The sequence below is a fragment of the Gaeumannomyces tritici genome (genome assembly GCF_000145635.1).
Source record: "Gaeumannomyces tritici R3-111a-1 unplaced genomic scaffold supercont2.1, whole genome shotgun sequence".
Classification (NCBI taxonomy): Eukaryota; Fungi; Ascomycota; class Sordariomycetes; order Magnaporthales; family Magnaporthaceae; genus Gaeumannomyces; species Gaeumannomyces tritici.
Window position 1 is genome coordinate 3,094,003 of NW_008804545.1, and position 17,308 is coordinate 3,111,310.

A 17,308-nucleotide genomic window follows, 5' to 3' on the forward strand; every position below is an offset into this window, starting at 1 on the left:
CGATAATAATATTTAATTTTTTAATAAAATGTAACGAAAAACCAAAAGTATTTAATGCTTTTTTAGCGAAAAAAAGCAATTTTAACGTATTTGCAATACAAAAGCCCCCGAAAAATTCGAAAAAGAAAACGTTAAATTTCCGGCATAAACCGGGCGGAAAATAATTTAATATATTTATAACTCACCCCTTTTAATACCCCGCGCCGAATTTGGCCAACCCTTTGCGAAACCGTTAGGAAAAAAGCAACGCACCGTTTTTTTTTCCGTAACCGGAACCGCATTTTTTTTTACCAAAACAGCAATATACGTAAAATTAACATTTTGTATTTTAAATTACAAAGCAAAACCGGATTAATGCAAAATTATAATTAAAATTAATAAAAAAGTAACGATTTGGTTGGTTTACTTTTTAACCTTGGGTAATATGTTTACTACAAATTAAAAAAGGTTTATCGATAAGCTTGCAAAAAAAACCCCCGAAAAAAATAGCTTAATAATAAAAAAATTTAATTTTTATTATAGCGCATAAATAACAAAACGCCCAAAAAACGTATTAATGCATACGGGCGCTTTTAAATTAACCGGTTTAACCAAGCTGTTACGATAGTGAAAGGGAACAAAGAAAACGGTAAAACAAGTGGTAAGTCCTCCGGGGCGGCCGCGGGCGCACGAAATATTTCGTGCGGGCGGCCCCACCCTTATCGCCCTTATCAGGCAGGGTGGGCCTTTAGGCCCACCAACACGGCGGGGCTCCTCTTTATTTAATTTATTTGCTTTACGGGGCCTAACGCCCGTAACAAGTGCCGCTTCCCCGCTAAAAAGCACAACGACCTCGTTGTAATCCGACACTTTTATTTTCATGCTTTATTGGCTGCTTTGCGAGGCCAGCCGCGGCGGGGCTTTTCCTGGCCCTTTTCGAAAGCTTTTTCGTGCGCGTTGCGGGCAGCGCGTTTTAGCTTTAAAGCGTTTTTAAAAGCGGCCAGTTAGGTTTGGCGCTTGTTATAATCGTTAACGAAGTTTTAAACGTTAGTTAAGTTAGTAAAGGGCTTCCAAATATTTCCGCTAAAGCCGTAGCCTTTCCACCAAACCAAATAGCGTATTTTGTTTTTCGTATCCTTTCGGTCCAAAATTTTGGAGATTTCGTAAATTTTGCCGGTACCGGCGTGCGCATTTCGAAACGCCGCGTTATTTTTGTCGTTCCCGTATTTTAAAAAGCTAAATGGGGGTAATGTTTGGTTAAAAAACTCGTTGCTTTTAAAAAAAAGCAAAATATTAAACGGAAATAATAAGGTAAATTTGTAATTGGCAATTGGAAAAATCGAATTCGTATGCCAAAAGGGAAACTTTTCGTACGATTGTATAAAGTTTTTGCCGTTTTGGCTTAAGCTTATTTTTTAAATGCTTGCATTTGGGTTTGTAAATTGCGCCAAAATTAAATTATATTTGGTTTTTTTCGTTAAATTTTAAAAGTTGGTGCTTAAAATCGTATATTTTTTTTTATTTCGCGGCTGCCAATTTTATAACGAAATCGGCGTTTTTGCAAAAATAATTTTGGAATTTGAAAACCGAATAAAAATTTATGCAAATTGCAATTTAAAAACTTTATCGGGGCATGGTTTATATTTTATTGCAAAAAAAGGATAACGTTGGTTTAATTTTCGTTGTTGTATGTTAATGCGTAATAACGAAATGTAATTTTAACGGCCTGGTTTTTGCGTTTGGCTTGGCCGTTTGCCTAAAAGTGGTATGCTGCAATTATTTGCAGCCGCGTACGGAACGTTTTCCAAAGCGTGGTTTAAAAATCTAATGTAAATTTGGGGTTTCGATTCGAAATAATGCTTTTGGGGCAAAACCAATCCGCAAAAAAAAAGCGGTTTAATTGTTTTGCCCAATGCTTTGCTTGGTATTTGTTGTAACCCGGGATTAACAATATTTTTTTGGATGTTTTGTCCGTTACGGTAAAAAAGGCGTTATATAAATTAAATTGGGTATTGGTCCATAGGGTGCCCGTTAAAAAAAACCATTAACAAACCGATAATAAAATCCATAGCAATTACGCTTATCGGTTCCTTAAAGGCTGCGATAAATTGCAACGTTCCAATTGGCAATTGGTTATTTTGTTAATTCTTTTGGCATTCCACGCAATCCCAGGTGTAAATTTCCACAAGCCGTCGTTTATTGCGGATTTGTACACCTTTTAAAGCCTTTATTATTTTTTATTTGCCGAAATGGTACAAATCGTCGTGCATTTTTTGTAAAAATTCGGGTACTAACGTTTTGGGAACAACCAAGCGCTTATTGTAATTATTGTCGAAATTGTACAACAATCCGTTTTGCATTCGAAATGAATGCCCTTTTTTAACGGCAAAAACAACGGTTTCGTTATTTTTAATTAAGCACTTTTCTTTTTAAAGGGTTGCTAAATTTAGCATAATGCTACGGTAAACGGTATTTTTAAAATAGCTTTCCATAAATCGATGCTTTGTTAATTCGGTTATAATTGCTTTTAACGCCAATAGCATTCGATTAATGCAATTCGTATTTTTGTTAATGTATAAAACGCGGTTTTAAATGGTATCGAATACGGCGTTTTCGGTATTTTCCCGTTGGCTTTTATTTCTTTTTACTAAAAGCTTTAATAAAACGTCGGAAATAAAATTTAATTTGCCCGGAATATAAAGCATTTCCATTTTAAATTCGAAAAGGTAAATTAAAGCGTTAATTAGCCATTTGTTAGCTTTATCGGTAAACGTGGTATTTAATATATTCCGGTTAATAATTTTTATTGTCGATTTATGGTTGGTAAATACGATAATGCCCGCGTTAGCGTTAAACAAAATTGTTTGGAATCGTTTGGTAACCCAAACCAAACAAGCTATTTCCAATTCCAAAAGGCCGTAATTAAGCTTTGCTTTCGATAAGCATTTCGAAAAGAAATAAATTGGTTCGATTGCGTAAGCGGGCACGTATTTGGTAAAGCGATCCCAAACGTAGCCCTTACGAAAGTGGTATAGCATAACGCTAAAGTTTCGTTCGAAATTCCCGTCGATTTACAAATATAAAGGACGGTTCGGGTTGGCGTGGTACAAACGGAGCTTTTTGGTAAGCCTTTTTTGCAGCTTTTTAAAAAATTAAATTTCGTTTGCTATAAGCTCGAACTTTGCAGCCCGGCAATAAATTATGCGTTTTCCGAAATTCCCGTTTTCCACTTTTCCCATTTTGCGTTTGGCTGCCAATAAAGCATTTTTTTTGTAATAGCTTGATTAATTAAGCGTAATACGGGATTACAATTTTTAATTATCCGGTAATTTTAATGTAAAATTTTAATTTTTGCAAGGTTATTGGCATTTGCTATTTTTTAAACCTTTAAATCCGGTTTTCCGTATTGGATAAGCCGAAAAAATTAACGTAAAAACCGAAAAGTTTAACGCTTGGGTAGCTAACGTATAATTTTTTTGGCGAAATGGCAAGCTTTTTCGCTTGGAAAAGCGAAAAAATAATTTCCAAATATTTGCAATGCTTGTTAAAATTATCGTTGTAAATTACAATATCGTCCACAAAAGCACGATAAAAATGTTTGTAAAGCTGCAAAAGCTCGTCCATATAACGTTGGACGTATGCGGGTAAATTGCAATACCTTATTATAGCTATTAATAGCTATTTAAAGCTTTAATAATTAATAATTACCAGCTTTTGGCAATTTGCTAAATAAACCAAAAACTAAAAAAAAGCTTGTAACGTTAATTACGGAAATGTAACGTTTGCCGCGAAAAAAATCGATTACGTTTTGTTGTAACGGGAATAAGTAAGCGTTAAAAACGGAAATTTTGTTAAAAAGGCGCAAATCCATAATAACCCGTGCTTTATTTTTCCCGTATATTCGTTTCCATACAACGAAATATAAAAAAGCAAAAAGCGCTAAATTATACATAAAGGTTATCCGGCTTTGCTTGTGCATTTTATTATATGCTTTATCGATAACCTTTTTATTTTTTTAAAAAACCGGGTAAGTTTGAAAGCAAAATTAAACGGCTTGCTTTTTTTATCCTTCCATAAATAAAATTTGCATTATTTTTTTTTTCGGAACGTTAATTTAATTACTTTTGTTGTTTTAAATGCCGTAATTTTCGCAAATGCGTTAAAAACGGTTTAATTTGGAATAAATTCGGTTGTAAATGTAAATGCCGTTGGCCGTAACAATGCTTAAAGCTTTGGGCGGGGTTTTAAAACCAAATTAAAAAAGCTTTTTAAGGAATTTGGAAACGTTTTTTTGGTTAAAAATGGTATCGCTAAATTCCGGGGCTTTTTTTGGTTAGCGTATTTGCTTAAAAGGTTTTAACGGTAAGGATTTCGATATCCGTTTTTTAAGTAATAGCGAAAACCGCGTTGGACATGCTTGTTATAAATTGGAACGAAAGGGGTAAATCGATTTTTATGGTCGATTTAATTACGCTTTTTATTAAAGCAAACTTTGGGTTTAACAAAACGTTAGCGCTATCGAAACGAAATAATAAGCTAACGTTGTTTTGGCCTTTTGTTAAAAGGTTTTTTTCGGCGGCAATTGCCGTTCCGTTAATTAAACCCATAGCAATACCGGTAGCGGCGAAAGCAGTTATTCCGTATTTAACAAATGTTTTGGCTCGTTTGTAATTAATTACGAAATGGATTTGGTTAAAGCATTTTTGGATTGTTGCCATTTTTAATTTGCGTAAAATTTTAATTTCCTTTTCGGTAACGTTGTAAATTACGCATAAAGCGGGGCATAACGCGTTCGTAATTGCGTTTATTGCGGTTGGGTATATGCCGGCCATAAAAAGCTTTTTTTTTTAAACAAAGGGTGGTAATTTACAAACATTGCTGCGGTTTTACCGGGGGCTAGCTTAAAAGCCTTTTGGTTAGTAACTTTGCGCACAACCGGTTTGCTTTGCTTAAAGGTAATAAAAGGGATAGCAAAATGGGTTTGTAAAAAATGCATAAAATTTGCGCCGTAATTAACAACGGTTTATTTCGGTTTAAACCAGGTGTTTTTTAACAAATATCCTACGTTAAAAAAAAGGACGATCCATGCGTACGCTTGTTTTTTGGTAATACTTTAAGCGCCGGTTACGTTAATGCTATTAGCGTAAAAAAAATTATTTAAATATTAAAAGGATTTCGTAAAGCGTAAAGAATTTTAATTTTTAATGCTAACGCTTTTTCCATTAAAAACGTTTACAATTTCGGCTTTACTTTTTACGAAAAATTTATTAGCAAGTTTCCGGCTAATTATATTTTTGCCGGTATTTAAATCCGTGCAAATTAAAAAGTTAAAGGAATTTTTAAAAGTGCGAACCAAAATTTACTAATAAATATATTTTCCAAAAATTGCGGTGGCCGCCGCTTCCAACGTTTGTTCGATTACGACGTTTTTATTAATAAAATTAGGTTGCTTTTTAACTTTGTACGTTTTATTTATTACGGGTTTTTCGGCGTTGCACGTATCGAAATGCTGAAATAGCGCATTGCGGGCCTGGAATGGTTGCTTATAACGCTAACAAAAGTAACGTGCGTCCTTTTCCCAGTTAAAATTTAGCATATTGTAAACGGTATCGTTGTTGGAGCCACCCTTCGGGGGCTTTTTATCGCTTAATAATTCGTTCGAGCTAAATTCCGCACTTAATTCGAAAAAAAGGAATTTAAAATAAAATAAGCTCGAACAACCTTTTTGCTTTCGAACCTTTTTTTATCCTTTTTGGCTTTGTACTTTTCGGGGAATAGCCAAATGCCCTTTTTTTTAAGCTTTGCTTTTTTTTCCGATATTTATCGAAAAAAAGCCAATCCTTTTTGCGGGTGTTAAAAAAAACGCATTTGTTACGCTTATCGAATTTATAGAACTTTTTTTTGCCCTTGCCTTTATTCCCAAAGTTAAAAGCATTACCATTTTTTTTGGAAGCGGCCTTTGGGGTAGCGTTTGCAAGCGATAGCGTATACGGTAAAACGTGCCTGCTTTACGGCCTCCAAATATCCCGCCAACGTATTACTGCTTTAAAAGGCACGTAAATACGGCTTAATATCGTTGCTTACCCGGTTCCAAATTTGTAAAAGGATACCAACGCAATTGTAGCCGGAATCGGGCAAAATGCCCATAATGCGCGCGTAACGAAATTTGGTATTAGAAAATAAGGACAAAGCATTTTCGTCGCTTGCTATATTTTTAAAAGTAAAGCTTTTTGCTGCAAATTTGGCTGTAGCGTTTATAAAGCTAAGTGCAAAGCGTTATTTAAAAGCTTTAATAAATGCGGCGAAGCTTTTTTGGTATATAGCTACTTGTTGGTACGGGGGCATTTAAATAATTTACCAAATAAAGGCGGCACCCGTAAACAAGGTTGGGAAAAGTTCTTTAAATTAACGTTCGTTTGTTAAAAAAGTATTGGGATTTATTAAAACGCCCATAATGCGGTTTTTAAAAGCGTAATTGTCGGTTTAAATACCGTTTTTGCTTTTGGTTATGCATCCAAAATTTTGCTTGTTATATTTATAAAGGTTAAAAATTCCGATATTTTCCCGCTTAATTTTATAAACGTTCCGGTTAAAACGGTTTTTTTGGTTAAAGCCAAACCGGTTGCTTTAACCGTTAATTCCATGCGTTAAACTTATAGCTTGCAAAAAATGCATAAATGGAAATAATTAATATTGTTACGCCGGGGTATTCCGGTTAAGCCATTGCTAAGCTATAAAAAATTTTAAAATTTTTAAAAATAACGCATATTTTTATAAAAAAATTCCAATATTTGGATTTTATTGGCTTGCGCTTAACGTTTGCAGGGCGGGATACGCTTGCTTTTGGGGCATTGGTAGCATTTTCGGGCTTTGCTGCTAACCGTACGTAAGTTACGGTTTTGCCGGAAAAGGGGCAAATAAAGCATTTTAATGCCGCTAAGCTTGGTGCCCAATTAAGGCTAGCGCCGAAAGCATCGGGCGTTATCGCTACAACGAAACCGTCGTTTGCTTTTTGCCGTAAAATTGCATAGCGGTATTCGTATTAACATGCTTTAACGGTTCGAAATGTTGGTTTAACAGCATTTGCGGAAAGCCGCCGGCGTTAAATTTATTATTAATTTTTATTACAAAAGGTTGGTAAAAGGATTGGGCTAGGGCAATTGCCGCTGGAAAATTTCGAAAGGCGGGTAACGTATTTGGACCGTTTTTTTGGCCGCGGGCGAACGGAATTTAAAAATTGTCGCCGAAAAAAAACGTTATGCAAACCCCGCAATTAGGGCCTTTGCTAGCGTTGTTAGCGGTTTTTTATCGAATGCCGCCCAAAATTTTTTTAATTTCCCGTTAACGTTTTAAAATTGGTTTAAACGTTTACGGCAAATCCGTTAATTTAAAAACGAACGTTTTTAATTTTATGCCGCACTAAATTTAATCCATTTTAAATGGCTTTAACTATATGGTTGCCGAAAAAGTTTTGGATATTGCCGGCGATGCGGTTACTTAAATTGTTTTCGAAATCCGTTAAAATTGCATGGATTTCGTTAAAGCAATTTATAGTTGCCATTTGGTTTTTTTGTTGCTAACAATCCAACCAGCAAATTAATTCGCCGCTTTTTCCGAAATTTTCGGGTTTTGGGTCCGCGGCATCGTTTGCTTCGATAATATAGCTTTTTTTTTTTGCGGGTTTGCGGTTTTCGATTAGCCCAAATTTTTTAAAATTTAAATATTACGGATCTTTTATTTTGGTTGCTATCGTTTGCAACGTTATCGATTGTTTTCGCCAAAGTTTTGCTTTTATTAAGCGGTAAATCGTTGTTTTTCGCCATATTGGCGTATTTACCAACGTTTGGAACACCCGCTTGCTTTACTTTTATTTTTTTAAAGTCCGTTTTTATTTACCCGCGGGTAATAAAAAATAATCCGTTAAAAAGCCAAAACGCTTAAAAATTTTATGGATTTACTTTGCTTATAACGATAAATAGCTTATAAGGATAAACGAAGCTTAAATAAGGCTTTTTTGCGGAAAAATTTCGTGGTTGTAAAGGTAAAGCACGCGTTTATATAATTTCGCGTTTTTGTAAGTTCCGCGTCGAAAATTTTTAACGTTAATTTAAAAACAAAGTAACGGGAAAATTAACGTAACCTTAATTATTAAAATTAATTGCAACCGTTGTTTAAATAATTTAAATTAATTAATTTAATAATGCGGAAATTTTTAAATTGCTTTTTGGTTATTGCGTCGAAATCGAAAGGACGACGTAAAAAAAAAAAGATTAATGCGTAAGCACGAAAACCTTTCGCGTTAAAAGCAACCGATAGCTTTTAATTGCTCGGAATTACGGTAATGGTATTTTTAAGGGCACGAAAACCGGTTAAAAAAGGAAATAAATTTTTAACGGTACGGGGACCGGTTAAAAAGGCATTCGAAATTAATGCTTGCAACTTTTTCAAAGCACAAAAACCTTCCGGAAAACGCGCGATTTCAATTGCAACGGGAAATCCTTTAGGGTTTAATGGCCGATTAAAAAAAGGATTTTTTAATAGCGCGGTAACCAATCGAAAAGGAAATTAGGTTTTTTGCAAGTAAAAAAGTTGCTACCATTTATTACAATAATGAAAAGGAACAAAAAAAACGGTAAAACAAATGGTAGGTAGGTAAAGTTATAAGGAGCCCAAAAAAGGCCCTCCGGGGCGGCCGCGGGCGCACGAGATATTTCGTACGGGCGGCCCCACCCTTATCGCCTTTATCGGGCAGGGTGGGCCTTCAAGCCCACCAACACGGCGGGGCTCCTCTCTATCTAATTTATCTGCTTCACGGGGTTTAACGCCCGTAACACAAGCTATAAAACATGCAATTAATAATTTGCCAAAATGCGGTGATAAAATTTGCACTTTATCGCAAAAATACAATTATCGATTTAATTTAAGCAATTGGAAATTTAAAAATCCAATTCCCGGTAAAATGGCGGCAAAAAGGTAGCAATTATACCGAAATAGTAATTACAATTGTAAAAACCATACTGGTTTTTTACATACCCATCGCTAAAAATTAAAATGGGAAAAAAATAAATAAAAGGTTTGCCGAAATTTTAATAACGAATAGGATTTAATTTTTACCGTACCTTTTTAACAATTTTTTAACAATTAACAAAAAAATGGACGAAATTATAAAAGTTTTGCTCGAAATTTACAATTTAACAATTTTAAAGTTAAAAAGGAAAATAAAAGGTTGCAATTGGTAAATTAATTTTTTTTTTAATTATTTTGCAAAAAAATATTAAGCAAGAACGGCGTGGAAAGCAACCGAACAAATATTAACCACGCCGGGATAAAAAAAATTACCAAACAAAAAAAAAGCGCCATTTAAAGAGCGAAAAAAACACGTGACGCATTGCAATGCACAAAGCAAGCAAAAATTAAAATGCCAAAAGCATATAAACCATTGCTAAATGGGCGAAATATTTATTTATTTATTTATATATACGTTATTTTGTTTATGGGAAAAACTTTAATGTTATTGCTATGTATTGCGTAAGGGAAACCTTTAAGTATAGCTTAAAAAAGAAAACCTTGCGTTTGCGCGCCGGTACCGGTTTGGTGTTAAACCGTTAGCGCCGTTTATTGTACTTCGTTCGATTATTAATAAATGCTTTAGCAAAAAAGCGTTTTTGTACTTTCCGGCCAAAAGAAATTGTAAAGTAAAAATGTAATGTTAATATATAAAAAAATTTAAAAAAAATGTAAAAAATGTGGTTTTGGAAAAGCGTTATTGCTTTAAAGTGGTTTTAGCGCTTATTGCGTATAAACGATAATTTGGTTAACCGGGTTATTGCGTAAAACCAGCGCGTTGCATTTTTAACTTTGCGTTATGCTTTTGGGTACGGTTAATTTCCGGTTTAATATAACGGGTTTTATATTATTATTTTGCCTTTTTCCCGTTAATTTATTCCAAATGGTTTGGTAATGGTAACCGTTTTTGTTAACGTTTTTATTTATATTTTTGTTGGGTTAGTATTTAGCCGCATTTGTTAAAGTAACGGTGCTTTTGTATATGGTTATTTGGATGCGTATAGCTTTATTAAAGTTAATAATTACGTTTTAAAAGGTAATTATGCTTTTTGCTTTCGGCGGGGTAATGTTAAAAAGGGTTGGAAAGGTTTTTGCTTTTTCGTTTTCTTTTTTTAATTACGTTCGTTCCTTTTTCCTTTTTTTTTCCTTTTCGTTAATTTTAACCCTTTTTTTTGCCGGCCTTTTTTTTAGCGCCGCAACGATTTTTTTTAATTATTATAACCTTTTCCGCTTTATTTTTGCTTTATTGCGCGCTTTTTAATTTATTTTTTACCTTTATAACTTTGTTTAATTTCGTTGCATTCGACTTATTTTGGTTGCCGTTATGTTTGCTTTTTTTTTAAAAAAAAGGATAAAGTTAAAGCTAATTTTACTAAGCGTGGTAACCGCGGCGTTAACGGCGTTTGTAATGGTTAAAATAGCGAAAGGTTTCCGTTTGGTCCTTTTCGTTTTGTTACTTATGGTTTTGCAAAAAAAAAAAAAAAATTTATTATTGCTTTGCCCCGTTCCGTTCCCCGTTTTTTTAACGGCTATGCTTGTTAATACCGATTTTTTTAGCAATAACGGCAACGGCGATAACAATGCGCCGATTAACGTTAATTACGTTATTAATTATTTTTTGCTTTTTTGCTTTCGTTTCGTACTTTTATTTTATTTTAACCACGTTGCGTATTTAATAATACAAATTTATAACCCGCAAAGCAATGAACGTTTTAACGGCCATTTCCAAAAGCATTGTACTTTTTTTAAAAAATAACGTATATAATTTTTTGCTTTTTTTTTGCTTGCGTTTTAATTAATTATTTAAATCCGTATTTAAAATTTGTATTAATTGCATTAATTATTTGGTTAATAGCTTAAACGGAAAGCAAAGCGGAAAAAAGCAGGTTGGTAAATTTATTGTTTGTTATTTTAAAATTGGTTCGTTTTCGTTATGTTTTTGCATGGTTTCCGTTTTTGCTAATTTATTAATTGCTTTAAATTTAAATGCATTGTTTTATTGTTTATGTACTAACCAAAACGTTTGGTATAAAGCGGTAAATTATTTTTTATTTTTATATTAAATTATATCGTTAATATATTATTAACGTATTTTTGTTTAGCTTTATTTTATTATTATTAAAAAAGTACGTATTGTTGCCGAACGTTTTGTTAAATATTATAAAATGCTTTTTACGGTTAAAAATTTGCTTTATATTGGGTTAAATAACCGTTGCAAATGTTTGGTAAATTGGTTTAATTTTGTTAATTTTTTATGCTATGCCGGTTTATTAACGGTTGGTAAAAAGCGTACAACGCTTTGGTTTCTAAAGTTTTTACGTTTTAACGCGTTAATAAAAACGAATTTAACAAATTCGGTATGCTAACGGGTGCCGGTTTTAGTACCAACCGTTTTATATGCTTTTTTTTTGGGACGGTAATGCCGCTAGTTTAAAATTTGTGCGGTTTTTTTTTAGCAATATGGTATTAATGCCCCAAACTTTCGCTTTTTACGCTTTAAAAGCTTTTAATGCTTTATTTCGTGCTAATAACGTTACGGAAATTGTTAATAATTTAAAGGTTAAAGAGTTTGCTTTTAAACATACCCAGTAATTGGTAAATGCTAGCCTTTTATTAATAGCAATATTGCTTTTGTTGCTTTTTTTTAAAAAAAAAATTCATAAGTAAATTTGCATGGAAATTATGCCGCAAATTAATAATAAAAATAATTTAGCGTATTTTAATTGGGTGCTAAAAATGTTGCGGAAAAAGATTCGTAAGCGTTAAAGCATGTAAAATAACGGTTCGTTTCTGGGTTAATAATTAAATATTGCTAAATATAGCTAGGTATATGTTTGTAGCTTTTTTTAATGGGTTTGTAATTTGGGTATTTTTGCGTTTGGTGGTTAGTTTGGCGTTGGGTTATTTATTTAAAGCAACGCGCTTTTTTAATATTTGCGTATTTAACCGGTTATTCCTTTTTACCATTTTAAAATTGTTAAATTTGTTTGTTTTTATTACTAAACGTGCGGTTAATAAAAAAAAGGGGGGAAAGGGGGGGGGTGGGGTTATTTTGGTTCGCATTGGTTCCGGTACTGGTTTTTATTTTTTATTACCATTTTTCGAAATAAATTTTGCGGTAGCTCGCATTTTTCCAGCTTAATCCCGTTTTTTATTTATTGTAAAAAAGGCATTTGGTTAATAAGTAAAATGCCGTTTTGTGCCCGGTTTTGCACGAACAATAAGGTATATGCATATCGGGAACGTTTTATTTTTATAAAAATGCTTTTAATTTTTAATTTTTAATTTTTAATTAAATGGCCATGGCGTTTTGGGCTTTGGTAAATGTTTGGTGTATTTTTAACATTAAGCTATTAAAATTGGGTTTGTTTACGGGAAATACAAACCGGAATGGGTTTGCTTTTGCCGTTGCGGCGAAAGCGTTTTTGCATTTAACGTTCCATTTAATTTCGAACCATTTTTTTTGCGCGGTTTTATTTAATTAGCTTTTATGCTTTGGCGTTAATTTTTAACTTATTTTTTATTCGTATTATTGGTATTGCCGGGGCGGGGCCGGGCTTGGGGTTAAAAAGGCCCGAAAGGTTTTATTTTTGCGCTTATCGGTTTTTGCCCGCTAAGCTTAAAAAAATGTGGTACTTTCGTTTTTTTCGGTTTTTTAATTATTAAAAATATTGTTTAACTTTATTGGTATTAGCTTAAATTACGTTTTTTATTTTGGATTTTTCCCATTTTTTTTTTGCGTTTAGCATTTTTTGATTTAAATATAAATCGATTAAAAAAATAAAACATTTGGGTTTAAAATTGGCCAAAAAGGTGGCTTTGTACGTTTTAGCTATGGTTTTTAAATATGCGCGCTATTTTTTTTTTGGAATTATTTGGCGGTGCTTTTAAAGCGGCCCGTTATTGGTATGGTTATGTAATAATTTGTTGCGCCGTATGTTAAAGCCGTACGGCAAATTATGTTATAAAAAAGCTTTTTTTTTTTGCAAACGTATTGCTTTACGTTAACGAAATAAATTGGGTTAAAGCTAGTTATTGTTTTTTTTGTTTGCTTTTTGCTTTTTTAACGTATTTTTTTAAAATTAAAGCAAGCGTTTAGCCAAACCCCGAAAAATTTGGCCGTTTAATTAAAAGCAACCGTTGTATTGCTAAATTAAATTACGGGCGGGTTTTTGTTTTTGGTAAAATAAATAATTTTTGTTTTGGCGTTGTTAAATTTTATATTGTATTTGGCTGCTTACGCTTTGCATTTGGGCCAGGCTATTTTTAAAAACCGAATTGTATTTTTTGCGGTATTTTTTATTGTTAATAAATTAATATTATTAACAAACCCAATAACGAAATTTTTAAAATGCTTTTTAAATTTTCGTAAAGCAATGCAATATATATAATAAATAAAATAAAAAATAAAAGGGAATTTTGGAAAATTTCGGTTTAAATTAAAATTAAGTTTAATTTATTGCCGTTAAATTACAAAATGGTTATTTTATTTGTTAATTACTTTTGTACCCATTTAATAATTGGTAATGGGAAGCCGCGCTTTTTTAGCGTATTTAACAACCGGAAGTGGTTAACGATATTAAATGTTCCGGATAAATTTAATTATAGCAATAACGCGGTAACGCCGTAATTTTATATTGTTATAATAGCTTTTATTATTTTTTAAATTATTAATTCCGTATTTTTAGCCCGTTGGTTGCCCATTTGGCCGTTAAAAAGGATGCTTTTTTTTCGTTTTGTTAATAATTTGTTATGTTATATTTAATTTAATTGCTTTTAAAATTAACGATAACAAAGCGATAAATTTCCATTTTCCAGTTTGTTTTTTTTTCGGTAATTTTATTTGGTTTAAATAACATTACCGTAACGGTTTTTTTAAAGTGTTTTAAAAAATAGCTTGTAGCAATTGTTGCGTTAGCAAATTTTGCAATAACGGTTGCGCCCGGATATTTAGCGGCTTTAAATAAACCGTTTGGAAAATGGTTTTAACCCGTTGCTTTTTACGGTTTGGTACGGCCCGTTACCGCTAAAATGTTTTGCGAAATTATTAATATAAGCATTTAAAAAGGGTTAAAAAAAGTATGGTATAAAAAAATCGGGTTATTAATATTTAATGTATTGGTTAACGGGTTTGGAAAAAATTTGGTTAATAAAATTTTAGCTTTTTTTTGGTGGTTGCGCGGCGTATCCGGGTTTTTTCCGGTTTTAACCAAATTTAATAACCGGTTTGGGTTTTTTTTTGGAAATTTTTTAAACGGGCTTATTTTTCGAGCTTTTAAAACGCGCTATTTTTTTAATGTTTTATTCCGCCGCAAATACAACGCTTTTCCAATAATTAGCCATTATTTAGCGTTTTCTTTTTATAAATACTTTATTTATTGCTTTATGCGTTTTTTATGTTATTTGTATTTTGTTTTTAGTAAATGCGCGTTGCAACCGGTTTGTTATTTTCCGTAAATTGTTTAATTTGCTTGTTTAATAAAAAGCGCGCTTATTAAAAAGGCTTTGTTTTTATTAAAAGGCTAGTTAATTTGCAAATTGGGTTAATTATTGCATTAATTTGTTCGTTTTTTTATTTATGCTTTTAACGTTATGCATATTTCCGGTTGCTATTAATTTGCTAGCCATTTTAGCTTTAAATTTTGCAAATTTTTTTATAAATTTAATGTTTTTCCATTTCCAATTTATTGCTTATTAATGTTAAATTGTTTGCGGTTTAAAAAAAACGTGGAAAATTTAAAATAAATGGTTAAATTTTTTATTGTATTATTTTATTTTAAATATTTTATAGCATATTGGTTTAATGCTTAAGCGTAATTAATTATATTATTTCGTTTTTTTCGTTTCGTTTTTGTAATTTTTCCGTATAGCGTTGCTAATATAAAGCGTTTGCGGCGTGCTAGCTTTAAAAAAGGGTTGCTTTTTGCGTTATATTTATTGTATAAATTCCAAATTAAATAATAAAAATTAATATTGTTTGTAAAAATTGTATGTTTTTGGGTTAAGTAAATAGCAATTATGGTAAAAGGTATTGCTTAATCGGGGTTTGCTTTAAAATTTGGTAAATATATTAAATAAATTTTAAATGGGCTTTTTAACGTAATAATTGTAACCAAAGCTTAATTATAACCGCACCGGGCGGTTTACGATTTTGGGGCAAAACGGTTGTACACGTAAAATATTGCGTTGGAATTGGATTTTTGGTAATAAATTAATTCGTAATTGCAATTGTACGGCTTTAAAAGGTTTTCGTACCAATTGCGCTTTGGTTTTTAAATGGCGGTAATGTTATATTATTTATTGCTATAAAAAGGAAAATTGCTTTTTTTCTTTTTTTTAAATTTTAATATAATATATTTAGTATTTTTATAATTTATTATTGTTATTATTAATTGGCTAGCTAAAAGTAAAGGTAATTCCGGTTGCTGGGGAATTAAATAAATTTAATGCGGGTTTAAACCGGGTTGGTTGGAACGCTAACGGTTAAAACCGGGGTGGAATGAAAGCGCAACAGTTAAAAGCAATGTTAAAATACATAATGGTGGTGGTAGCTATACAATTATTAAGTGCTATTAGGTTATTAACGGTTTAAATTTCGAGCGTTTCCTTAATTTTGTTAAAACCGAAAAAGGCAAAATTTGGAGTTGTAAAATAACGGTTTATCGTAAAAGCCGGTTTAAAAAAGCTTATTATTTTTTTATTACGGAACTTTTGTAATTTGCTTGCTTTTTTTTATTTAAAAAATTCTTTTTTATTTTCGTTGCTTTTAACAAAAAACCGTTTCGTTTGCGTTTCGTTAGCAATTTTATGTTAAGCAAATTGTTATTTTTTCCGTGTAATGGTTAAAGGGGGCCCTGGGGGGGGGGGGGGGGGGGGGCTGGTGTTGGGGAACGCGTAAAGCCGGATTGTAATTAAGTAACCGCTGGTTTAACCGCTTTGCGGCAGCCCGGCGGCAAAAATCGAAGCGTAATTAATGGTTTATTTGCAAGCGTTGCGTATTTTAGCGATAATTTCGTTTTTTATAATGCGAAATTAATTAAGCATGCGGTTGCAAAGGTTGCGGGTTTGCGTTTTTAACGCGTTTATTATAATTTCGGTTTGTTTTTTTACAATTTTAAATATTAATTTGGTATTACCGGAAAGTACAAAAGGCTTTAATTTTTTAATTAATTGGTTTTTTAAATTTACAATATTAGCGCGCGTTGGGAAAGGGTTAAAGGCGTTAATTAAAGTAATGCTATTGCTGCTGGCTTTGGGGCGGTTAGTAACCGTTCCGTTGCTTACGGGGTTGTTGGCGCCGCTAGCAGCCGCGCCGGAAGCGCGCGGACATACGTCCGGTAGCAAGCCGGGGGCGAAAAGATTAAATTTAATGTTAAATTTGTTGTAGCTAATGGCGTTTTCCCGTTGCGACATCGGGGAGCCAAACGTTGTTAACAATGGTTTTATTTTTTTAATTTTAAATTTTAAATTAATTTATTTTGCACCCATTTTAAATGGGCGAAATATTAAAATTACCAACCTTTTTTTTTACATTTGCTTTTAACGTTAAAATTACTTAGCGAAAACGTAACGGCAATAAAAAATAAAAAAAGCAGCGCTAAAAAAAAGGGTTTTTTTAATTTTAATAGCAAAAACGTTAAACGTTCCGGAAAACCTCAAATTAAACCTTTACTTTTTGCAAATGCGCTGGAAAATTACTGCAAAAAACGTTAAAAGGACTTTTCGAAATATTAAAATTTAAAAAGCCCCGGGCTTAATAAAAAATTTTACCCGAGGGTTATTAATAATAAGCCCGGCATTATTTATAATATTAACCGAAATTTTTACGGCGTGCGTAAATTGCGGATACTTTTTAAAAAGGGTTTGGAAATTCCGCACCATTATATTTAAAAGCTTAATAAAAACCCAAACATTTTAAAGGCGTAACGGCCCATTGTTTTGCTAAAAACGATAAAAAAAAGTATTAAAAAAAATCCTTACGTTCCGAATTAAAAACGTTGCGGAAAAATACCAATTACTTTTAATAAATAAATAAGCAATTAATAATGCAAATTTACGGAAACGGCTATGCATTTGTTTACGGAAATAGTAAATACGGTATAAAATGCGAAAACGGTAATTAACTTTTTATTTTTAAATATAAGCAACGCTTTCGATACCGTTTTGCACGTACGTTTTTTTAATAAAATAAAAAAAATTGGTTTTTACAATAAGTATAAACCTTTTTGGAAAGCTTTTTAAGCGATCGAAAAACGATATTGCA

The 17,308-nt window shown here is 32.3% G+C and overlaps 2 protein-coding genes across 2 annotated transcripts; both read right to left on the reverse strand.

Annotated features, from left to right (window-relative positions):
• Positions 1-8,637: 8,637 nt before the first annotated feature.
• Positions 8,638-9,016, reverse strand: GGTG_00984 (hypothetical protein; the record flags this gene model as incomplete). Its single annotated transcript, XM_009218739.1, has 2 exons — positions 8,638-8,816; positions 9,013-9,016. The coding sequence occupies 2 exons, from the start codon at positions 9,014-9,016 to the stop codon at positions 8,638-8,640; spliced, it is 183 nt and encodes a 60-aa protein (XP_009217003.1).
• Positions 9,017-16,077: 7,061 nt separating this feature from the next.
• GGTG_00985 (hypothetical protein) lies at positions 16,078-16,458 on the reverse strand (the record flags this gene model as incomplete). Its single annotated transcript, XM_009218740.1, has 2 exons — positions 16,078-16,197; positions 16,330-16,458. The coding sequence occupies 2 exons, from the start codon at positions 16,456-16,458 to the stop codon at positions 16,078-16,080; spliced, it is 249 nt and encodes an 82-aa protein (XP_009217004.1).
• Positions 16,459-17,308: the final 850 nt, after the last annotated feature.